This window comes from Heloderma suspectum, chromosome 11 (assembly GCF_057233095.1).
Source record: "Heloderma suspectum isolate Gila_16-S chromosome 11, 16-S_ref, whole genome shotgun sequence".
Classification (NCBI taxonomy): Eukaryota; Metazoa; Chordata; class Lepidosauria; order Squamata; family Helodermatidae; genus Heloderma; species Heloderma suspectum.
The window spans coordinates 1,217,334-1,241,428 of NC_139468.1; the positions used below are offsets into that span (position 1 = coordinate 1,217,334).

The 24,095-nt window shown below is 57.8% G+C and overlaps 1 protein-coding gene across 6 annotated transcripts in view; it reads left to right on the plus strand.

The window, feature by feature from the left end:
- Positions 1-23,521, plus strand: part of UNC13C (unc-13 homolog C) — a 148,618-nt gene extending 125,097 nt beyond the window's left edge. For 3 of the 6 annotated variants that reach the window (XM_084816471.1, XM_084816475.1, XM_084816472.1), the window contains 11 exons: positions 1,913-1,990; positions 2,930-2,959; positions 5,328-5,416; positions 5,823-5,969; positions 10,399-10,522; positions 11,556-11,612; positions 12,583-12,663; positions 17,395-17,542; positions 20,691-20,783; positions 21,602-21,761; positions 21,848-23,521. In XM_084816471.1, coding sequence (XP_084672597.1) covers positions 1,913-1,990; positions 2,930-2,959; positions 5,328-5,416; positions 5,823-5,969; positions 10,399-10,522; positions 11,556-11,612; positions 12,583-12,663; positions 17,395-17,542; positions 20,691-20,783; positions 21,602-21,761; positions 21,848-22,133 — 1,293 coding nt within the window. In that variant the 3' untranslated portion in view covers positions 22,134-23,521. Of the gene's footprint in view, positions 1-1,771; positions 1,991-2,929; positions 2,960-5,327; positions 5,417-5,822; positions 5,970-10,398; positions 10,523-11,555; positions 11,613-12,582; positions 12,664-17,394; positions 17,543-20,690; positions 20,784-21,601; positions 21,762-21,847 lie in introns of those variants that run through there. The other 3 variants (XM_084816473.1, XM_084816474.1, XR_014785280.1) reach the window with 3 other exon arrangements.
- Positions 23,522-24,095: the final 574 nt, after the last annotated feature.

The following is a 24,095-nucleotide window of genomic DNA, read 5'->3' on the forward strand; positions in this document are numbered from 1 at the left end:
TGCAGAGAAGGCCCTGTCACGTGTGGTCACCCACAGGTGGGCAAGTGAGGAGGGCCCCTCTTGCTGATCTCAAAGTGTGGGCAGGCTGATATGGCTGAAGGTGGCCCTTCAAGGAATTTATTTATTTATTTATTTATTTATTTCATTTCTATACTGCCCAATAGCTGAAGCTCTCTGGGTGGTTCACAAAAATTAAAACCAAACAGCACACAATAAAACAATTTAAAATATATAGAACATTAAAACCACAATATAACAATACAACCACAATAAAACCTAGCAGCAGTGCAGGAGTTTAAAAGACAGATTTAAAACCGCAAAGCTAAAAGTCTAGAAAGCTAAAATGCTAAAATGCCTGGGAAAACAAAAAGGTCTTCACCTGGCGCCGAAAGGAATACAATGTAGGTGCCAGGCGAACCTCACTAGGGAATTTGGTCCCGAATCATGCAAGGCTTTAATGGTCAAAACCAGCGCTTTTAATTGGGTTTGGAAAAACACCAGTAACCAGTTCAGTTGGCACAATATTGGCATTACATAATTGGATCACTTCACTCCCACCAGCACTTGGGTGTCCGCATTCTGCACCAGCAGAAGTTTCTGAACCATCTTCAAAGGCAGCCCCGTGTACAGCACATTACAGTAGTCCAGCCTGGATGTGACTAGTGCATGAATAACTGAGGCGAGGTCCATCTTGTCCAGATAGGGCCGCAGCTGGCACACCAGCCTAAGTTGGTAAAACTCACTCCAGGACACCATAGCCATTGGCTCCTCCAGTTAGCGCAGAGTCCAGGGGACTCCCACACTGCGCACTTGGTCTTTCAGCAGGAGTGCAACCCCATCTAAGACCAGTTGTAAACCTCCACCCAGAGTAGTCGGTTCCCCAAGTCACAGTGCCGCCCCCTTGTCTGGATTAAGCTTCGGCTTGTTCACCCTCATCCATCCCCAAACAGTCTCCAGACGCTGGGTCAAGCGGTCCACGGCCTCCCTGGGATGTGCAGATGGAAATGAGAGGCAGAGCTGCGTATAATCCGCCTACTCACGACACTTCAGCCCAAACCTCCGGATGACTCCCTGCAGCAGTTTCATGTAAATGCTGAAAAGCACGGGGGCCTTGTGGCATCCCACAGGCGGACGGATGTTGTCTGGGTGGTGCGAGGTCATCCCCTTCCTTGCTGTCTTCCAGCCAGCCTGGGTTCAGCCTTTTCCCCATCTAAATTGACCCCCCTCCCTGGAAGGTGCGGCTAGCCACGGCGGGAGTCGGGCCCGACAGAGCTGCTGCTGCTGAATGCATTCATTTCTCTGTCGGCATAAATCCTGTTCCATCTGGGTGCACCATATTGCAGCCTTCCTTTCCACATCAAATATTTTGATCGCTGGGAATCTCAAAATAGCGATGCAGAAGACGCTGCTTTGGGAGATTTCCACGTCTCTCTTCAGCACATTTTTTAAAAAGAGAAAATAGAAACAGACGGCTACAGAATGAGCCAGGCAGGGCTGTCAGCGTGCAAAGAGAAATCCAAGGGATGCAGGCAGGAAAGGCAGCAGGGGAAGAACGCAAGCACAGGCTTGGCACCGGGAGCGGTCTCTGGGGACGGGCCTCATCTGGCTGCTCACATGTCTCGGGGTCGGCCCAGGAGGAGCAGTGCTGGCCTGGCCACCGTTTTGTGGGAGGGCAGGTTGCTTTGCCAGGAAAGGGTGGGTACTCTGCCTGCCAGGACGGGTAGGGGGCTGGGCTGGGCTGGGCTCAAACCTCCCCTCTCCACCTCCGCAGCACTGCGCTCAGCAGCGGGGCTGCCGCGGGTGATGCACAGCCCCCCGGCCCAGGAGCGCCACCCCCAGGGCTCCCCTCGCCCACGCCTGATCTCCCCTCGCGGCCGTGCTAATGCCATCACGCGACCTCTGTCATTCGTAGCCCTGCATCTTGATGAACAACATCCAGCAACTGCGTGTCCAGCTCGAGAAGATGTTTGAAGCCATGGGGGGGAAAGAGGTGAGTCAGGAGCTGCCTGCTGCATCCCCGGAGCCCCACCTGGGCATTCGAGGGGACAGAAAGAGAAGAGAACCCTTGGGGGTGTCCAGCAGGACGTCCCTGGGAGGAGAAGCGAGGGCGCTTCCAGGGCTCCTCTGCTTGGCAGGTGTCTGTCCTGTGTGGCCAGGAGGTTCAGAACAGCTTGGCTGCTCTATCCCTGGAGAGAGAACAACACGAAACGGGGCCCATCCTGAAGGCTGCAGGGCCAGCAGCAAGCCCCCCGGCAGCGTGCCCTCGCATGTCTCGTGCAGATGTGCGACTTCCCCCCCAGCTGGAGGTTCGGGGACCCTCGCGTTTCGCAGCTGAAGCTGGCTGTGCCCTGCACTGATGGGCTGCCTCACGTGATGTGATGAGCCCCCCCCCCCCCCGTGGAGCAGCTTTTCAGTTTTAAAACGTGAGGATGGTGTTTTGCTCTGACGTTGTCTTCAACAACTTCCACAACTTAGGCTGGGTTTTGAGCTGTTCCGGTTTCAAAGAATGAACGTTCACCTGCACGGCTGAATGTACCCGCTTTGCCTCGAGGCTCCTCGAGCAGTGGGGGGCAAGGCAGCTCCGATTCAGCTTGCTGACTCGTCCCTCTCTCCTAGGCTCGGGGCACTGGGGGGACTTGCGCGGCGCTTGCTGTTTGGGGGAGGACCGCCTGGCCTTGGGCGGGCCCAGGCGGGTGCTCTGGGACGTGAGGCCCTGGCGCTGAGCTCCGCCCTGGTGCGGCACCGCTGCCGCCGCTCCAGGACAGAGCCACACCGTGCCTCCCTCTGGGGGCTGGCGGGCTCCCAGCACAGCGGGCCACGGGCGCATGTGGGGCAGGGGAGGGAGGCAGCCACGTGCCTGTGCCTGTGCCTGCTGTAACGTGTCCTCCTGTCTTTGTCTGATGCCTTTAACTTGCCATTCCCTGAGCAGAAGCAAGAAGGAGAGCGGTTTTCTTATGAGGTTTGTGCTAGCAAGCATCTTCACTTCTTCCTTCTCCTGCCCTGCGGCCCACAGCTGTCGCACTGCTGAGGGTCTGTGTGGCTGCGTTGGCGGGAGCCCCCGCAGGCGATGCTTCGTCCCCAGAAAGGTCTGCATGGGCCTCCCAGCTGACGCCCCGGATCTTTCCGTGGACAGAGGGGCGGCTCCCTCTTCGGAATGTGCGCAGCCACGGCCGTGAAGCCTGGCTTCATGAAACGGTCTCGTATGGAAAGGCATGGCAGCTTTCGACAGAAACACTTGGATTTGCGCTGATTTAATCCTGTTGAAAGCAGCTAGATGAAAGCCAGCCTGGCCGGGGGCGGGGTGATTTGGAAGGGGAGGATTAGAGCCCCCTGTCAAGGAGGGAGGGTGACAGGCACATCTTCCTCATGCCTGACGGGACGAGGCAAGGTTCACACGCGCCGGGCGACTGGCGCACCCCCGGGGAGGACCATTCTGCAGTCCGCCATGGCTTAGCGTTCAGAGTTGCCATCACCAGCAGTGGCCCCAATCCAGCACACACATGCTTTCAAGCCCCATCGGTGTATGGGTACTTACTCATGTGTCACTCTGAACTGGATTGTGCCCCCCCACCCCCGTTTTTCTCCAGAAGGCTTACACGCAAAGTGCTCTCCTCAGCCACCCCCCTTCCAGCACTGTGCAGCCAAGCGCCTCTTCCCCCCGCCCCCATTTTGCCCCCGAGGAGCTGAGGCTGGAGGGATCCTCAGTCCGCCCAGTGCAGCAGGCACTCCCCGGGGCCGCGCTGTCCAGCCTCATGGGAGGAGCTGCTCTGCACGTGCACCCAGCAGCACCCTCCCTCCGTGGAAAGGGCTGGGGCGGCCTGTGCAGCCAGGCGCGCCGTCCTTGTGCCAAAGAGTGGCCGAAGCGCCTGGCTGGCCCAGGGGTGGCCTGCAGCCCCCGAGGCGCCCCGGGAGAGGTGGGCAGCCCGGGCAGGCTGCTCCTCTGCCCTCCGTGGAATCAGCGGCCGGCCCGTCCTTGGAGCGTGAGGCGCCTGGGCCGATGCTCCCGGTCCTTGCTTGCCCTTCCAGAAGTTTGCGGAGCACTAGGACAGGCGGCGGTGGCTGCAGTCGCCTCTCCCCACGGTCCACTCCCCTTCACGGTCACGTGCCTTGGAGGGGGTCTACAGCTGTGAGGGCATTTCTGGGCATCTCCTCAAGACGAAATCGCTGTTGGCGGACCATCGGGCCTCTGCGCAGAGTGTCCATTTGCAACAGGCCCGGATTTGTGTGTGGATTTGGGAAGCCACTGCTTTGGACCATGCCACGCCACTGGCCCATGGTGGTCCTCTGGAAAGGGAGATCCCCCCCGGGCAGCCTCCTCCAGGCCTGTCTCACATGCACAATCCGGACATTCCCCCCCTGCCCCTATGCCCACATCTCAGGCGTGGATCGAAGGCTCCGCACGCAGACCGGGCTCCGCTGGTGGGCCAGGGGCCGCCCCCTGAGCACCCCAGCTGTGACCCCCCCCATTCAAAAGGGGCCCTGGGAGCAGGCAGAGGTGGCAGTCAGTGGCGAGATATGAATGCCGGTGCACCCCCCCATCTGAGAGAGATCTGTGTGCCCAGCGAGGCTCCGCCCGCAGCCGAGCGGCGACTTGCCGAGCACCCGGGCGGGCGGGCAGCCTGTGGAGGCCGATCCCTCGGACGGCAGGGGCGCTTGCGCATGCCTGGCCTGGCCTGGCTGCCTTGGGATGCTACGGGGCACAGCCAGGACTGCCCTGGGCTGAAAGTGGGCCGCTTCCTCCCCCTCCCCGCATAGCCCCTCCTCGGGAAAGAGCATGGACCCAGAGCCTGCCCCGCTCCTCCCCGCAGCTGGATGCTTCTGCTGACGCTAATGCAAAGCAGCGTGGGAGCTCCTCCTTCCCGGCTGCCCCCCGGCCCGGCCGCAGCTCGTCTGAACACCCTGGCCGTGGGTGGGATGGGGCGCATGACTTGGGGCTCCTTCCGGGCGGGGATGGGGCAGCACCCCCGAGTCTGTGAGAGCCGCTGGCCCGGCCCTGAGGGCGTCTCCAGAGACTCCTGGGCTGACTTTGGGCCCTGCTAAGGCGGGGGGGCAGCACCAGTCTGAGCCCGGGCGCAGCCCTGCACCGGCCGAGCCTCAGCCGTTCCACCGAGGCTGGGGCAGGAGGGGGACGTCCTGGTGGAGCGAGGCCTGCGTTCCAGAGGGCCCGTTTGGACCTTCCATTTCCAGCACCAGACTGCCTTGGGGCTTCCATGTTTGTTTTCCATTAATGTCACCTAGTTGATGGGTGCCTTCTCCTCCCCCCTCCCTTGCCGAACGGAAGCGGGAGGAGGCCAGGCGGGACTCACCTGACCAGTGTCTCTTTCCAGCTGGACCCCGAGGCCAGTGGAGCCCTGAAAGAGCTGCAGGCCAACCTCAGCGGCGCCCTGGACCGGCTCAGCGCAACCTACGGCGCCAGGTGAGCGGCTGCCCGCTGCCCGCCCCCCGAGCCCGGTGGAAGGTCCACCGCGGGCCCGTGCCAGGGAGCACCAGGGGTGGGGCTGGGGCAGGGCGGCTGGGGAGGGGCTCCCCGCCGGGGCAGCAGATGGGGCTCTCCGGGGCTCGGCTGGCAAGTGCCTCGTGGGGGGAGGGGGCGCTCCAAGCGCAGAGCTGGGTCTCCTGCGTTGGCGACGCTTGTCTTTGGGGGGCCGTTTCGGATTTGGTGGTTGTTGCTGTGATTTTATTGTGTTTCTTTAGTAATATTTCAGATGTTTGCAAGCTGCTTTGTAAGGCGTTTTTCTAAGAGAGTAGAGATATTCATTAAATAATAAAATCAGAGATGTGGGATTTCCACCGCCATCATCTGCCCGCTTGGTTTCCCTTAGCTTCCAGCTCATGATCGAGGAGTGCGTGAGGCAAATGGCCGTGGAGCTGAGCCAGAGGAGGGGGAGCGGGGCGGCCGCCAGCAGGAGCAGCAGCGTGATGGAGGCGGAGCTGGTGCTGCGCCCCTTGATGGATTTCCTCGACAAAACGTGAGCGGGGAGGCGGCCTCAGGGGAGGGGAGGGGAGGGGCCGCAGGGGCAGGCTTTGCCCGGCAGCTCTGTGAGGGGCCTCTGCCTCAGGCCCCCCTTCTCCCCTAGGATGGGGGCGCCCTCACTCTGCCCCGTGGCACCCCACCGCTCGGGCCATGCCTGCGGCGGCACTGCGTGGATGTCCCGCAGCGCGGGGGCATCGGCATACTCCCATGCGGGGCGGAGGGGGCCTTGGCTGTGGGCCTGCACCGTGTCCCACTGGGGGGCTGAGCACAGCTCTCATAGCCTCGAGAGCGGAGAGTGACAGTAAGGCAGCGGGACTTTCCCGCCTCCCTGGAAAATTGCCCTCCGGATCCAAGTGGCTGGCTGGCCAGAGGGAAGCGGCAGCCTCCCTGCCTGGCGCAAGCTCCCCGTCGCCAGTCGGTGCCAAGTTCTTCTCCCACCACTTGCTCCGTCTGCGGAAATGGCTGGCTCGTGGCACCAGGGGCTCCGCCCTCCCGTTCTCTCCACCTGGCGAGAATCCGTCTTTCCAGGCGCCATGCACCAGCCAATCCTGGCCCACCATCCACCTTGTCAGAAGGGGTGGAGGAGGAGCATGGCCGTGGAGTGCATCTCCGCTGCAGGAGCCAGGACAAAGCAGCCACCCCCAGCCCCGGGAGGGGCTGGATCCCGGCGTCTCCGCAGGAGAAGCTGCCGAGCCCCGCCCTCCGCCCCGCCCCAGGGCGCCCCGGCCACCCTCTCTTTTGCAGAGCTGCCCTGTGTGTGTCCCCGACTCTGCATGCCATGACCCGCTGCAGGTCCGGGACCATTTCTGCCTTACAGCAGGCCGCAGCACAGGCCAAGTTCTGAAGAACTGTCAGGAGGAAACGGTGTCTGTTGCTGCTACAGAGGAGCGCCAAAAGAGCCGCGCCATGCTCTTGTAAGCTGAGCTTGGCCCTTGCGGCCCTCCGGTGCAACCACAGGCCCCACCACATTTTCTTTACATTGGTTTCCTTTTTTTAAAAAATCTATTTTTATTTTATTTTTATAAATGAAATAAGCACTACCAACAATATAATCAAAATCTTCACTTTCCAACATTACAGTATTCTAAGAAAAAGAAAAAAGGGAGGATAGCATAAGAAGGAAGAGAAAAAAAGAAAAAAACAGAATTATATTAAACTTCAATAAAAACAAACCAAATATCCAAACAATCTTATAGCACAAAAATAGAAGCAAACACTCCATTTCCATTGGCCATAAATTACCATTCGGTTAACACGTATTAATAAACCAAGGTTTAGCCAACAAGGAGTAGTAATAATAATAATCCCATAATGGTATTAATAATAATAATACTAATAAAAAGGGGAAAAAAGAGAAGTTTAAGAAAAGGATAAAAACAGGAACAAATCATTTGTATATTTTAAGTAATATATCTAAAATATATTTATATGTGTACACACACATGCACACACAAATATGCACTTTATTACAATATAACATAAAAAAGAGGAGAAAGAGAAAAAAATGCAAACATTTATTTTGGCATACTGCCCAGACATCTTATCAGCTAGAGCCCAAACAACACTTCAGAAGAACAGTAAAAATGGCTAAGTTCCAACTCCGGAGGCTGAGAGAGTTGGTTCCCTTAGTTTAGTTTTGATACCAGTTCTGCAGCATCAGGATCCAAAAATCTTTTCATCTGGCCTTCAAAAAGAATACAAAATGTAGCTGGATATTTAATATGATATTGTAGGTTAATTTGCTTTGCCAAACTTCTTGCCTTGGTGAATTGCCTTCTTCTGTCAGCGATTTCTTTAGTATAGTCATGAAAGAGCATAATCTTGTCATTTGCTGGTCCCTACCAGAGCTCACCTTGTTCTCTTGCCAGACACATGAGGTAATTTTTTGTGGAGACTTGAGAAAATTGAACAATAACAGTCCCAAAAGACCCTCTAGTGCCACATATTGAACCAGGAACACAATATGCATGCTCAATATCAAGTGAAAAATCAGATGGTAAAGCAAATAGCTCATACAAAAGTTTATCCATAAATTCATCCAAACCTATATCGGTAGCCATGTCTTTAATACCAAGGAAATGTAGATTCGCTCTGCGTGTGAAGGCCTCCAGGTGAGAGATTCGAGCAGACAAAACACTGTGAGACACTTTTATGGCTGCTTCATGTGCAGTAACCCTATCTTCAAGATCATTCACCTTCGTTTCCATCTTTTGAAAAGAGATAGTAATTAAATCCACAGCCCCCTGAAGGGCAGTAATAGATTCCTGAATTGTTTCAAGTTTCTTTGACTGCTCTAGTAGCTGAGAAGACAGTTTTTATCAAAGCGAGCAACTCCTCTTCATCTCCGGCATTTCTAGAAACCTTTGCCGAGGGAGCAATTGGGGGCGTAGATGGCGTTTCCAAGCCTTTCCTTTTTTCCTTTGGTACTGCCATCCTCCACTTTCCAAAGCATAACAAGCAAGTATAATTGCAGAAACAAAAAAAACACAGGTTGAATTCCAGGTAGGGATGGCAGAGAATTTCTCCCCGAATCTTCGGGGGGCCGAGCGCCAACGCATTCGGCCCCCCGAAATCGGCGGTAAAATTCTCCCCCCCCCCCGGGATGGGACTTACCTTTGGTGAATGTCCCTCCCGGCGGCAGGTCCCAGCAGCGGTTCGTCAGCCTTTCGTCGGGGGCAGGGGCGGCAGCTGGTCTTCCGACCGGCTGCCACCGCCGCCATTACAAAGTGTAAAAAAAAATACAAAACCCCGTGATAGGCTACGTAACGATTAACGTAGCCTATCACGGCTAGATTTCCAAAGTCAGCCGTGATAGGCTACGTAAATTGTTATGTAGCCTATCACGGGTGACTTTGAAAAAAAAAAAAAAACACGTACGCAAATGGCGGCGCCCATAGGGTGCCGCCATTTGCATACGCACTTTTTTTTTTTTCAAAGTCACCCGTGATAGGCTACGTAACAATTTACGTAGCCTATCACGGCTGACTGGAAATCTAGCCGTGATAGGCTACGTTAATCGTTACGTAGCCTATCACGGGGTTTTTTGTTTTTTGGGGTTTTTTTACACTTTGTTTCACGGCCGGGGAGACGGGGCGCTTCTCCCCGGCCTGAATTTCGGCCGGGCGAAGCGGGAAGCCTCCCCCCCCGGCCTGAATTTCGGCCGGGCGAGGCGGGACGCCTCCCCCCCCTCACCTGAACTTCAGGGGGAGAAGCGAAGCGCCTCCCCCGCACCGCGAACACCCCTGCGAAAAGGGAAGTGACTTTCGTACATCCCTAATTCCAGGTCCTCAGATATTGCTGGTAGTTCAAATTCAGAAATGCTGTTTGGAGCCGTTTGTCCTTGTGTCTCCTAATTGCTTAGGAGTTTCAAACAGTGTTCAGTAGATGACACTCCGGCGTCTGTTCTTAGATTTCAGCCCCTCTGCTTCTTCACAGAAGCAGCTGTTCTTCCAGGATTTCATCTGGACGGTCCTGTAAGCTTCCCCTTTTAATTCCAGGGGAAGATAGAAAGGTTTCTCAACCTTTTCCCCGCTGTTTGAGATAAGCAGCCTGCGGCGCTCCGCAAGTCACTGCCGGACGCCGTGGCTCCAGCCGGATATCCCTTCTTTACATTGTTTTCCAGGCCACCTGGAATTCGGCGGCTGGGCAGGGCCCATTCGCCCTGGTTCATGCCCACTGTGCTGGAACGGGAGGGGAATGACTGAGACGCCCAATGTGTCTGTTGTGACATTTTGAAGTTTTCTCGTTGTCTTGGATTTCAGTCGTAAGATGCCTGGTGGGGCCCTGTTTGGACCAAAAGGCATCTCAGACATGAATGAATAAACTAAAAAAACCAGAATAAAGGAAACTCAGGGTTGGGCGGAATGACAGTCACCTGGGCCGGTTCTTCTGCCTGAGGCTGGCTGGGCGCAGTGTGAGCAGACTGGGTGGACCCTGGGGTGGATCCAGTGCTAGGGCTCGCCTCCTGCTCTGAGCGCAGCCCCCCGCCTGGTCCCCATTCCTCGCTCTGTATGAACCCACCCACCTGCAGGGGGGTCCAGAGGGAGGGGCGCCCCTGCTCCCCTGGGGGAGATCCAGGTCTTCCTGGACCCAGGCAGCCCTGGCTGAGGCTCTAGAACAGACCCCCCCACCTCCTTTGCAGATTGCTCCCACTGCCTACGTGTGCCTAGGCGTGCCCCACAGGCCTCCTCCGGCCAAGCAGGAAAGCCCCCACAGGCAGGGAGGATGCTCCTGGCTGCGGAAGCAGAGCGGGGCCCTGTGCACGCAGCACTCCTTCGCGGCGGTGGACAGCCTATGCAGCTCCGTAGCCTCCCCAAAGCAGTGCTGCCCTCGTGGCCGGCAGAGGCCCCGACACGCTGTGGCTGTTCACGCGACCCAGTGGGGAGGTGGAGTCTGGATTCGGAGATGGTTTCACTTTGTTGCAGCTTAAGTCTCTCCGCAAAAATCTGTGAGAAGACCGTCCTGAAGAGGGTTTTGAAAGAGCTCTGGAAGTTGGTCCTGAGCCAGATCGAGAAGCTGATCGTGCTCCCACCACTGGCAGACCAGGCGGTAAGTCTCCAGGCGCGCAGAAGGCCATGGCACGGCAGCTCCTCCGTTTCCCCAGAGGAGCGGAGAAGCCATTTGGGAGCCCGGACGTTTATCCACATGGCTTGTGCCGGCCGGGGCAGATGGCTGCAGGGGAAACCCCTTCCCCAGCTGAGGCGTGTCGGTCCCATGGCAGAGGGCTTGCTAGGCTGGGGCATCACGGTCCTCTGTCTCTCCCACCTGCTTGCCCTGCAGACGCTTTTCCAAGCGTTCCTCTCCAGACGAGGACAAAGTCGTGCTCGGCAGCCCCGCCAGCTATTTCCCCCGCCAAGGCAGCTGGGGTGGGAAGGGTTCCGGGGAGAACGCGCCTGCGGATGCGAGCGCTGCAGCTGGGGACGGGTGGCGCGGAGGCCTCTCCGCTGCCCAGCCGCACGAGGCGGGGGGAGCTGACTGGCCCAGCCCTCCTGGGTTACGCGTTGCGGGGCTTGCGCGGCCGTGGCACTGGGGGCACGGGGCAGTGCCAGCCTCTCCCCCATCTCGCTAGGGAGGGTGGATTTCTGCCACCCCTCCTGGAGGATGACGCACAGCTACTTTTCCACAGCAGCCCAGGAGCATGTTTGAGGGCAGACGGAGGGTGCAGGATGGTGGGGCCCGGAGGGGAGGGGGCCCGGAGGGGGCTTTCTGTTGCCTGCGAGCCAGGGCTCCTTCCTTCTGGCGTCTGAGCCACGTGCCGCTTCCAGGGAGGCAGTGCAGGGCCCCGCTCAAGCTTGCTCCCTCCCCCTCGCCTTCAGGGGCAGGCAGTGTCCCCCCCGCCCAGTCAGCTCCCCTGCCGGGCTCATAAGCCTTTGTGTGTGGGGGGGTTATCCCCTCAGGGACAGCCTGCTGGCTTCAGCCCAGGCTGGGGGGGCACGAGGGAGGCGGCCTTGGGAAGGGAGGGCTCCTCGGTGGGAGCAGAGGCCCCCTCTGCAGCCTGCTCCCCCGTGCCCGTTGGGAGCCGAACACGGGGTGCGTTCCCGCCGCACGGCCTCATCTCTCCTGCCTTTGCTTCTGCCCACAGGGGCCCCCCATGCTTCTCAGTGCAGCCAAAGATTTTGGCCAGTTGTCCAAGCTGAAGGTGAGTGAACCTCCCCGGCAGGGATGGCGGCTGCCGCACGGTTGTGCTCGCTCGTGCCGGAGCGGCCCGTGCTTGTGCAGGCAAGGCGCCGCTCTTGGGCCGGTCCTCGCTTGAGAAGAGCGGCGCAGTTGTGCCTGCCCCGTGGTCGCTCCCCACGCTGCTCCCAGGACAGGAGGATGCTGCCATCCCCGGGGGCCCCGAGGGCAGGCTTCGCGGGGCTTCGCCAAAGGAGCCTCGCAGGAGCAGGCCAAGGGCTCCTGGCGCCCAGCTCCCGCTCCGCCAGTGGCCAGCCAGGCACAGGCTTCTGGGGAGCCCCAGCAGGGCCCGGAAGCCCTTGGCTACAGCCGCCGCCGCTCCCACCCCACAGGACTGCCGGGCAAAGGCAGACTGCCCCACGCACCGGAGGGCCAGTGGGGATGCAGGCGTCCCTGTCCCTCTCCGCCCCGCTCCGATGCCCGGCCCTCCGAAAGAAAGCCCCAGACTGAGCAGGCCCTGCAGAGCCTGGCTCGGAAGCCTGCGAGGGGAGCCGCCGCCGCTGCCCAGGCAGACGATGCTCAGCCCAGGGCCTGACTTGCGGGTGGTGGCCCCCCCGCCTTGGCCAGGGAGCGCGGTCTGATTGGAGAGGCCGGACCTGCCTCCCCCGCTCAGCCAGCCCGCCTCCCGGCACCGCCCCTGCGGCCTGGACCTGCTGCTCCCCCGGCACCGTCATGCTGGCAGGCAAGCCACGTTGGGGGCAGCCCAGCCGGCTCTCCGCCCCACATAGTTTCCCCCAACCCCCTTTGAAAGCCCCTCTGCCCGGGTCCTGAACCCTGTACAATTAAGCATCTCCTCCCCCTGCCCCCCCCACATGTTGGCTGAGATCCTTCCCGCGGGGGGGGGTGGCACAGCTGGCTCAGGGTGCGGCGGAGAGAAGGGGCTGCATTGCCTTCCAGAAGGAGTTCCTCAGCAACGCCCCCTCCTCATCTTCCAGGAACACGTCATCCGAGAAGAAGCCAAAAGCCTGACACTGCGGCAGTGCGCCATCATGGACGTGGTTCTGGCCACCATTAAGGTAGGGGGCCTTGGCGTGCGGGCCAGGAGGGTGCCCTGCCTGGGGAGCTGCGGGCCTGGAATCCCCTCCCACGGGCAAGGGGCTGGGGGAGCCAAAGGTCCCTGGCTCAGTCCCTGGCAGCCCTGGGCTGGGCCTCTGGAGCAGGGCCCGCTGCCAGGCGGAGGAGACCCGGTCGGACGGCGCAGGCCCAGGGCCAGCTTGGCGTGCAGCTCCTTTCGTTTGGGAAACGCCTCCCTGCGCTTCGCCCCCCAGAAGGGCCCCCAGGCACTTTGAAGGTAAAACACAACAAAGCACGAGGCTTTAACTTCTGAAACCGCCGGAGAGCAAATGCAAATAATAAAGACGAGTCTAATTGGGGGAGGGGCCCCAGTGAAACCGGCCCCCCCGCTCTTCCTCCATCTGTCATGTTCCGTTTCTGTACATCTGCTAATTAGCCGCCACCTGCACATAAGTGGGGGCACCCCAAGACGGTGATGAACCCCTCCCTTCACTGGCTCCCCATCAGGGGCTGACCCAACTTGCTGGCCAGATGTTTGGGGGCACAACTGGATCAAGTAATCTTTGCCATCACGACCGCAGTGGACTCACCTCAGAAACATCATTGTGGGAGGGCAAGTCCAGCAGCCGAGGTGCTCTTCTGAGAAGAGGCTCTCTGGATCTGCCACATTTGCTGTCTTGGGCTGGAAGGGGCAGCGTTTGGGCTGGACCGTCTCGCTCGATCCGGGGAACGCTGGGCAGGAGCCAGAGTCTGGCCGCCTCTCTGCGGGACTGTGGCGGCGGAGCCTGCGTGGCAGGAGGGAGGGGGCTTTGGGGGGCCTTTTGGAGCTGCTGGTGGGGCGCTTGATCTCCTTCCCACTGTAAAGGGCCGCTTGGCTCCCATCGCAGCAGAGCCCTGCCTGCAGTTGCCAGTTGCAGGGCCAGGAAGGCACCGTCCAGATACCCTGGACCTTGGCCACAGAACTGAGCACTGGAAAAGTGCTTTGATGGCAGTTGGGCCAGTCTGATGCATCCAGATGGACAGAAAAGGCACCTCCCCCTTGCTGGCAGTGCACGCAAATGTTCCTCCATCGGGCCCCAATCCAGAGCACTCCTGTGAGGGCCCCCCCCCCCCCGCTGCCCCATTCACTCAGTGCAAGGGGCAGCCCCGCACGCGCAAACGGGCACCATGGTGCATGTGAACCGAAAAGCGACTGGCCCTCTATTCTGAGACCACCCGTCAAAGGTGGGGAGCGTGATGACATCCACTGGGCCGGGATGTTAGTTTTAGCTGCAGTCAGTAAACAAGGGGCCAATTCAAGATCTTCCTGCAAAGCAAACCCGAAGTACTACTGTTGGGGTTAAAAGGAATATTCTTGTTGTTGTTCAGTTGTTCAGTCGTGTCCCACGGACCACAGCACGCCAGGCCCTCCTGTCCTCCGCTCTCTCCCAGAGCGTGCGCAAGTCCATATTCATTGCATCCGTGATGCTATCTAGCCATCTCATCCTCTGCCGTCCCCTCCTCCTTCTGCCTTCAGTCTTGCCCAGCATCAGGGTCTTTTCCAGTGAGTTTTCTCTTCGCATTAGTTGGCCAAAATATTTGAGCTTCAGCTTCAGTATCTGTCCTTCCAATGAGCACTCAGGGTTGATTTCCTTTAGGACTGACTGATTGGACCTCCTTGCAGTCCAGGGGACTCGTAAGAGTCTTCTCCAGCACCACAGTTCGAAAGCATCAATTCTTCAGCGCTCAGCCTTCCTTATAGTCCAGCTCTCACAGCCATACGTCACCACTGGGAAAACCATAGCTTTGATTATGCGGACCTTTGTCGGCAAGGTGATGTCTCTGCTTCTTACTGTGCTGTCTAGGTTTGCCATAGCTTTCCTCCCAAGGAGCAAGCGTCTTTTAATTTCATGGCTACAGTCACCGTCTGCGGTGATCTTGGAGCCCAAGAAAATAAAATCTGTCCCTGCTTCCATTTCTTCCCCTTCTATATGCCAGGAAGTGATGGGGCCAGATGCCATGATCTTAGTTTTTTTAATGTTGAGTTTCAAACCAGCTTTTGCACTCTCATCCTCACCAAGAGGTTCTTTTGATCCTCTTCGCTTTCTGCCATTAGGGTGGTATCGTCTGCATATCTGAGGTTGTTGATAATTCTCCCGGCAATCTTAATCCCGACCTGTGATTCATCCAACTCGGCGTTTGTCATGATGTACTCTGCATATCATGGGGTCACGAAGAGTCGGACACAACTGAACGACTGAACAACTCTGCATATAAGTTAAATAAGCAGGGCGACAATATGTAGCCTTGTCGTACTCCTTTCCCAATTTTGAACCAATCGGTTGTTCCATGCCCGGTTCTTCTTGACTGTTGCTTCTTGACCCTCGTACAGGTTTCTCAGGAGACAGGTAAGGTGGTCTGGTACTCCCATCACTTTCAGAATTTGCCACAGTTTGTTGTGATCCACACAGACAAAGGCTTTAGCGTAGGCAATGAAGCAGAAATAGATGTTTTTCTGGAGTTCTCGTGCTTTTTCCATGATCCAGCGAACGTTGACGATTTGATCTCTAGTTCCTCTGCCTCTTCGAAACCCCGCTTGTACTTCCGGTAGTTCTCGGTTCACATACTGCTGAAGCCTAGCTTGTAGGATCTTGAGCATCACCTTGCTGGCATGTGAAATGAGCGCAATTGTGCGGTAGTTTGAACACTCTTTGGCATTGCCTTCTTTGGAACTGGAATGTAAACTGACCTTTTTCCAGTCTTGCGGCCACTGTTGAGTGTTCCAAATTTGTTGGCATATTGAGTGCAGCACTTTAACAGCATCATCTTTTAGGATTTTAAATAGCTCAGCTGGAATACTGTCATCTCCGCTAGCTTTGTTGTTACTAATGCTTCCTAAGGCCCACTTGACTTCACTCTCGAGGATGTCCGGCTCAAGTTCAGTGATGGCACTATCATGGCTATCAGGGACATTCAGATCTTTCCTGAATAGTTCTTCTGTGTATTCTTTCCACCTCTTCTTAATCTCATCTGCTTCTGTTGGATCCCTGCCTTCTTTGTCCTTTATCATGCCCGTCTTTGCACAAAACGTTCCTTTGAGATCTCCGATTTTCTTGAAGAGATCTCTAGTCTTTCCCATTCTGTTGTTTTCTTCGATTTCTTTGCATTGTTCATTTAAGAAGGCCTTCTTGTCTCTCCTTGCTATTCTTTGGAAAACTGCATTCAGTTGGGTATATCTTCCCCTTTCTCCCTTGCTTTTTGCTTCCCTTCTTTCCTCAGCTACTTGTAAAGCCTCCTCAGACAGCCACTTTGCTTTCTTGCATTTCTTTTTCTTTGGGATGGATTGAGTTGCTGCCTCCTGAACAATGTTACGGACCTCCGTCCATAGTTCCTCAGGCACTCTGTCTATCAGGTCTAATCCCTGAAATCTATTCGTCACCTCCACTGTATATTCATAAGGGATATGATTGAGGTCATACCTGAATGGTTTAGTGGTTTTCCCTACGTTCTTCAATTTAAGCCAAAATTTTGCAATAAGAAGCTCATGATCTGAGCCACAGTCAGCTCCAGGTCTTGTTTATACTGACTGTATAGAGCTCCTCCATCTTTGGCTGCAAAGTACATACTCAATCTGATTTCAATATTGACCATCTGGTGATGTCCATGTGTAGAGTTGCCTCTTGTGCTGTTGCAAAAGAGTGTTTGCTATGATCAGCGTGTTCTCTTGGCAAAACTCGATTAGCCTTTGCCCTGCTTCATTTTGTACACCAAGGCCATGCTTCATTTTGTCCTGCTTCATTTTGTACACCAAGGCCATGCTTGCCTGTTATCCCGGTGATTTCTTGACTTCCTACTTTAGCATTCCAATCCCCTATGATGAAGAGGACGTCTTGTTTTGGTGTTAGTTCTAGAAGGTGTTGTAGGTCTTCATAGAACCGATCAACCTCAGCTTCTTCAGCCTCAGTGGTTGGGGCATAGACTTGAATTACTGTGACGTTGAATGGTTTGCCTTGGATTCGTACCGAGATCATTAAAAAGGAATATTGCTCTCTGTTATCTCTTTGATCTTCTCAAAAACTTGATTTCAGAAGAGCAGAATAGGTGCCCTTTTTTAGTAGGTGCCTTTTTAAAAAATTAGTTTACTATAAAGTTAAAAATGTAGCTACTTAATTCCAAGACTTATTAATTTATATAGCACCAACCATTCAGCATGTTGCTGCTGCCTACTGCAAAGAGTCGCCCTGTTTATTCATTAATTATTAGCGAAGTCAGTTTCTCTCGCAGCAGTTTAACTCTGCTGGCCTCCATCCACCAGAGCTGGCCACAGCCATACAAGCAGCAGGACGTCGCTCTGGTGTTTCCCCCGTGACTGCGTGCGGCACTGAAGAGCCAGGCACAGCTGGCCATGGAAAAACAGCTTGCCTCTTCAGCGCGGAAGCACCGGTGGCAGAAACTGCAAGGAAGCCCCTAGCTGTGTGGCCACACTGCCCCATGCCAGCCCCTGACTTCGCCCCCCCCCCCCGGTGGAACACAGCCTAGTCCTGCTTCTGCTGCGGGGCAGTTGTGCTCTGTCTGGGGGGGGTCCCCAGAGGCATGGGGTTGGCCACCGTGGGAACAGGATGCCAGACTCTGGCCTGATCCCCATGGCGCTTCGGACTTTCCTCTGACCAGGAAGCTCAGAGGCAGGCAGGTCTTTAGATGGTCCTCCTCTCCTCTCTTTCCTCCTCTCCTCTCTTTCCTCTCCTTCCTTTTAGCAATACTTCCATGCGGGAGGAAGCGGGCTGAAGAAGAACTTCCTGGAGAAGAGTCCAGCCCTGCAGTCTCTCAAATACGCCCTGAACCTTTACGCACAGACCACAGATGCCCTGATCAGGAAATTCATCGACACCCAGACATCGCAGAGTGAGTGAGCTGGCAAACACACAAAGGCCTCTGTGTGCCCGGAAGGCGACTCGTGCTTGGCAGCCCGGAAGGGGCACAGAAAGGCTGGCCGGGTGGCCGCAGGAACCCCCATCGGACTGCCCCCGGCCTGATCACTGCTCCTTCCGGGAGGGGAGGGAGGCTGTGCCAGTGCTCCTGGCCCTTCCCTGCTTGCTCCCAGCTTGCTCCCAGCGGTCATGTTTTGCACATTCAGATGCAAGAAGCACAGCCGCCAAAAACAAGCCCCTATCACTGAATCTGGATCTGAACCAGGGAGGCCTTCTTCGGGGGCTTCTAGGTGTAGGAGCAAGTTCCCCCTCAAGCGATGCCCCTCAGAGAGCGCCGTTTTCTTTGGCTGGGGGGCCGAGTATGGATGTTTGCTTTGTTCCCCAAGTGGCACCCTGCTAATTCTGCTCGACCTCTCATTGGCTTTTGGTGCCACTGGCCATGGTATCCTCCTGGATCGGCTCTGTGGGATGGGCATTGCAGGCACTGTATCACAGTGCTTCCAATCCTCCCCGCAGGGCCGATTTCAGAGAGTAACATTTGGTGACCATCCCTCAGCCCCTTAGCAATTGAGCTATGGGGTTCCTCAGGGCACCGTCATGTCCCCAGCGTTACGTCTAACATCTCTATGAAGCCGCTGGGAGCGGTCACTGGGGGATCTGGAGCCAAGTGCCATCAGGATGCTGAGGACACGTAGCTCTCTCTCCCTGTGCCATCTGAATCAGGAGAGGCTGTGCAAGTCCTGGATCAGTGCCTAGGTTTAGTAATGGGCTGGACGAGGGCCGATAAACTGAAGCTGAATCCTGGCAAGGCAGAAGCCCTGTGGGCAAGTGGTTCCCGGGTCTGGGAGACAGGCTCATTGCCTGTTCTGGGCAGGGTTGCACTGCCGTGAAAGAGCAGGTCTGTAGTCTGGGAGCACTCCGAGATCCACCACCGTCGCTGGAGGCCCATGTGGCCGCTGCGGCTCGGAGCGCCTTTTGCCAGCTATGGCCTCTCCTGGACGGGGCAGCTTGGCCACGGCGGTGCAGGCGCGAGTAGCCTCCAGGCTGGATTACCACGACGTGCTTATGTGGGGCTGCCCTCGCTGTGGCACAGCTGTTCTCCAGCCCTGAGGTGACTCAGGGTGGCCCCAGGACAGGGCTGCTTCCGGCAGGGCTGCACGCAGCCGTGCCGTGCGCATGGGGTGAGCGGCTGCTTGGGAGCCTCTTCACAGCCGGCCCTTGCCTGGGCATGTGCAGACCTCTGTGAGGGTCGCTCCCCTGGCATTGTCTCCGGTTGGTCCTGCTCCAGTGGCCACTGCTGCCGTGGGGCTTAGATTCTCTTCTTACCAGTAAGGCCGGAGGGCTGCCCCACCAGTCGTGGAGCACGGTCTCCTCAGGAGTGGGGGAGCCGTCCACCGACAGCCCCGGACTGCTGCGCTCGACTGGCCCGCCTCGGCTGTGGTCGGGCAGCCACAGAGGAGCTTGCTGGCTGCCGCAGCCCTTCAACAGAGCCCTGCTCCAGAGCGTGGCTGGCTCTGGCTTCCCCCTCCCTGGTGGGCCTCGGGGAGGGAGGCCTGGTGCTGCTGAGCGGACTCGGGCCTTTGGCTCTAGGCCCCCGCCCAGAACTGCGGCCAGGGTCTCTGCTCCTGCGTTCCTGGGGTGATGGTGGAGGGTCTGAAAGGAGCAGTGAGGCACTTGCCAGCATCAGCAGCCTCCCCACCCTGGGTCCCGGTCTGGGTGTCTGTCTCCGGGGCCTTGTCCACCTCCATGACTCCACACGAGACCCAGGTGGGCCGAGGCCAGCAGTGGGACTCTCTGCCTCCTCCAAGAGCGCCAAGCGTTCTCGCGCAGGACGGCGCTGGGGCCGGACAGGCAAAGGGGATTGTGGGCATTTGGACTGAGACCTGCAGAGCTGCTGCCGCTGCCAGTCAGCGCAAACGGTGCTGGGCGTGGCGGACCGAGGGCCTGCGCAGGAGGTGCCCAGCTCGTAGGTCCGCTTCTCTTTGGAGGGAGGACCCAGAACTCGGGGAGCACAGAGGGAGGGCAAAAGGAAGTGCTGAAGCAGAAGGCCGCAGCCGGGTGGCCAGCAGGGCCGGGAAGACTGACACGAGGGAACCGTGTGTGTTTCCGTGCAGAAGGAGCTGGCGCCCACCTGGGCCTGCATGGCCAGCCGGCCGACTCTGTGGCCTGCGCAACGCTGGCCAGGAGGGCTGCCAGGGCCGCATGAGCGCTCCGGCGGCCGAGGCGTGAGGCTCTCCTCTGCTTCCAGCCTTGGCCTTGCGCCAGGGAGGCTGGGCTGCCGCTGCATTTCCCACGTGTCTTCTTGACACATGGTTCTACATGCCGCTTTGAACCTGACTTTTCCCGGGAGACTGGTCTCCATTAGCAAATATGCTCTGGACAGTGATGGGTGAGTTTTAGAGCACCCTCGGCTTACCCCGATGGAGAGATGGACTGGGAATTGTCCATCTCTCATTGGCAGCAGCGTCTCTCGCCTGATGAGGGAGGGAGGGCGGCAGCAGAGCAGCCCCCAGGCTTGGGAGCGGGGGGGCCGGATTCCAGAGGCAGCTCTGCCGGGGAGCCTCTGCGAGAGCTCCGCCCCCCGTCTCCCCCTGGATCTCAGCCTCAGCACCAGTCTGTCAAATGTGGGGGGTGCTGGCCTACCCGGCAGGGTTGTTGCGGGAAGGATGTTCCTGCTGCTGCTGCCGCCACCAGATCAGCCCCTCCCACCCCATGCACCTTGTGTGTCGATCTGTCCGCAGCTCAGCACGCACGCGCCCCCAGCAACCACGCCCCCAGCAACCGCACCCTTGCACAGACGCCCACGTGCCCCATTCCTCCTGTTACAGGAGAGGATGCCAGGACACCGCTGTAAAAACGGGCCAGTGGGGGAGGCCAGAAGAGGCCTCTCTCCTGAGTGTGGATCAGGGAAGGCCTCGCACCGCCAAGGCGCTCTCGCGCGGCGCGCTCCCTCGCAGCCAGGAGCGCTCGTTCTCCCAAGAGTCCCTCAGGAACTCGCTCCCAGCAGCCAGACACGCAGCCTGATCCAGCCCTGTGGGGGGGTGTCTGCAGGGGTGTGATCTGCGGTGCGCGCTCCTGCACACGCGGATTTCCCCCGCGTCATCCTCCGCCTTGCATTGCAGGTCAGGCAACCCACAGTGCAGTGGGGGAGCTCCATCTGCAGGTGGATCTCACCACGCACCCTGGAACCAGCGAGCAGAGGGTCACGGTGAAAGGTGCGTCTCCGCATGCTGGCCCTCCCGCAGCCCCCGGCACTTGCCAAGCTCGGAATGCGCAGGGCCGCGGGGGGCTGCTGGCGCCGGCGGGGGCGGAAGGTCCAGGCAGGTGGTTTCCCCCACCAGGTCTCGCCTCGCTTGTCTGATGGGGCCCAGCTGGGCGGTGGCTATGTCGTGGGGTGGGGGAGCCCCAGAGGTAGGGAAAGGGGCCCCGACTGTGGCGCGGACACGCGCTTCCCGTGGCGCGGCTGGAGACCCTGGACCGAATGACCTTAGGAAGGGCCCCTCTTTCAAAAGTCACGCTGCTTCTTCTCCTGCCTTCCTGTGGTCTTGCGGGGGGGCAGCGGCTCGGAGATGGCCACGTGGTTCATTCCACTGACCTTAAGATCTGGTCAGCCAGCCCTGATGTGTTTGGGGAGCCCGCCTGCTGAGCAGGGCTCAAGTTTCTCCCCAAAGTCCTGCCTGCGCAGACATCAGTGATAGGAGGCGGCAGGTTTTCTTCCTCTGGTACCAAAAAAGAAAGGATTGGGGGCAAAAGTTGCTTTCCCCCTTCCCCGGCTTTGTATGTGGCCACTGCTATTCTCAGCACTGCTCTGCTGCATCCCCCCTGCCCCGCCCCGCCCCACACACACACCCTGTCTGCAAGCAGAAACACGCTGGCTCCTCCTCTGGCCCTCTGTATCTCTGGGCATCTGCCCCTGGCGCCGCGAGAAGGGAGCAGCCCTGTCCCCTCGCTGGTGTGCGGGCGCGCTTTCAGGCCCAATGGGAGGCTGCATGTGGGTGGCGAGGAGGTGACTGGCTTTGTTCTCGGTCCTCAGTTGTGGCCATCGACAACCTCAGCTGGCAGACGAGCGCCATGTTCCGGCCCTTCGTGGAGGTGTGCCTTCTGGGGCCCGGCCTCGGGGATAGAAAGCGGAAGCACGGGACCAAGGCCAAGAGCAACACCTGGTCGCCCAAATACGACGAGACCTTCCAGTTGTAAGTGGCGTGTGGCTCTCCGTGCAGTTCGTGCCGACAGCCCACGCGTGGCGGTGGTTTTAATTCCTGTGTGTAACGCCCTCCAGCCTCCTGAGCCGCGAAGAAAAGCCTGGCGCCTATGAGCTGCACCTCTCGGTCAAGGACTACTGCTTTGCCAGGGAGGACCGCGTTGTCGGCATGGCTGTGATCCAGCTGCGCAGCCTCACAGAGCGAGGGGCCTGCACGGGGTGGCACCCTCTGCTGAGGAACATCTCCGTGGACGAGACGGGGCTGATGATCCTGCGGATCCTTTCTCAGAGGACCAGTGACGACATTGCAAAAGAATTCGTCCGGCTCAAATCGGAAGCCCGATCCATTGAGGAAACTGCCTGAAAACTCCTTGTGAGGAAATGCAAAATGTCCGCGCCAAGATCCTTGACCCAGTGTTATCGACGTCTGAATCATGCATGTGTGTGCAACTCTGTGGGAATGTCTAACTAACTCTGTTTCCGTGTTTGCCAGAACATAAAGTGCTATATTTGCAAGGTGTGTCCAAGAGCTGTCGACCTTTTCCATATGTCTTTGAAAAAGAAGTAGTTGTTTCAATGAAGTACCAAAATCTGCAATGAATTTATGGCATCTTTTAAAATGTTGAGTTTGTCTCATTACAGCTCCTCCACCGGAAACATTTCCTAGGGACATGTTAGTCTTTTGGGTTGCCTCATTAGCCGTCTCTGTTAAATGACCGGGTGGCCTCGCCAACACCCCCTTAGCCAAGTCCCACCCCCCCCCACCCCCACCCCCACCTCAGGTGTTTGGCGTGATTGTCTCTTTCTGTTTTATGCAAACTCCATTTTAGTCTCACTTCCCAAAACCTTTTTCTACCATAACTTACAGATGCAGTAACTTCAAGAAAGGGTTTGTAATTTTATAATTGCTGATAATAAATGATTTTTTGCACACAAACTTAAAAAAGAAAAGGTGGAAATGTCTTATCCTGACCGTTTTCCCCCAGTTTTTCATATTCATCACTGTGAAAAAGAAATGCTGTCAGAGCAAGTGCTCAAGACATTTAACCACGTTTGTTACGGATGTTTGATATCTTGAGATAACGTTCTCTCAGACTGCAAAGGTAACACCATGTTTGTAGTAAAAGGGAAGTTCCATCACCCCAGTTCAGTGCTTTCCTGCAGGCAAAGGCGGGGGGTTCCCATGGGTCGTCCCCCCGGCCCACCTGCAATGGCTTCCCGAGTGGGGGGCTCCTCTTCCATTGAAGTGAATGGAGAGGATCATGTGTGCATCAGGAGGAGGTATGCCGGAGCGGGGGGGGGGGGGGGCTCTGGAGTGCGGAGGCTGCCCTGGCAAAGGCTGCGGGCGGCTGTTGGCTGGGGTGCCTTTTCTGCTCTGCTCCGGTGGCCGACGTGCAGGCCCCCCCCCCAAGGCGTCCCCAGTGGGTGGGAAGCGCTCCACAGTCACATTGTGCAAAACGCTGCTGGGCTACACAGGGTTAACCATGAGGCGGAAGGTGCTGGTTGGGGGTTTCGATCTAGAGATCCTTCGCGAGAAGCAATTTTGTCGCGACAGTTTTCAGTCTGGCCATTGCGGCCGTTCTTTTACATACTTAACTGAGATTTCAGCCAAGTGCTTCATTATTTTTATTTTCACAAAAGTTCTAAGGTTTCTACTTATGCAACATGCCTATGTCGTGCACTGAAGAAAAAAATCCATGTGCTGTAAATATATTTCGTGAGAAATTGTAAAATAAAGCGAGAAGGAACAGCCCCATGTCTCCCCTTGGCCTTCTTTGCCCGCCGGCAGCCCCCCGGCTGCCCTGGGGAGGCAAGCGGGCCAACAGACGCCGCGTCGACTTTGCCTTCCCCACGTCCCCGAGGCCAAAGAGGCCGGGGCAGCGCCCCGAAGAGCGCAAACTGCGGCCACGGGCAGGATCTGCCCACGGGCTGCCCCAGAGGGGCTTCTCGTGCCCTTGCAGAACTCCGTCGAGACCCCGCCCCGTCCGAAGCAGCCGAGCTCCTTCCGGTGGGCGAGCGGAGTCATGGCCGAGCCTGGCTGCGTCCCGACCCAGCGCCGGTCCTGCGCTCCCCTGAAGCTGGGGGAGGGGAACACGGCCCTCCCGCGTCAAGACAGGCGGCGTTTCGCTCGCGCACATTTGCCGGGCGCCCCGCCCGCCCCGTCGCCGTGACCTCCCGAGCAGAAAGATGCCCGAACTGGCGGCGCGGAGGTCGAAAGGGCTAGAAAGCGGGACGCGTCGCGGCCGTGGGAGGGCCGAGCGATGCACCGGAGCGCTCCCCGCCCGGGCCCCGCTGGCCCCTGGCACGCGCAGGCCTCCGGCCCTGC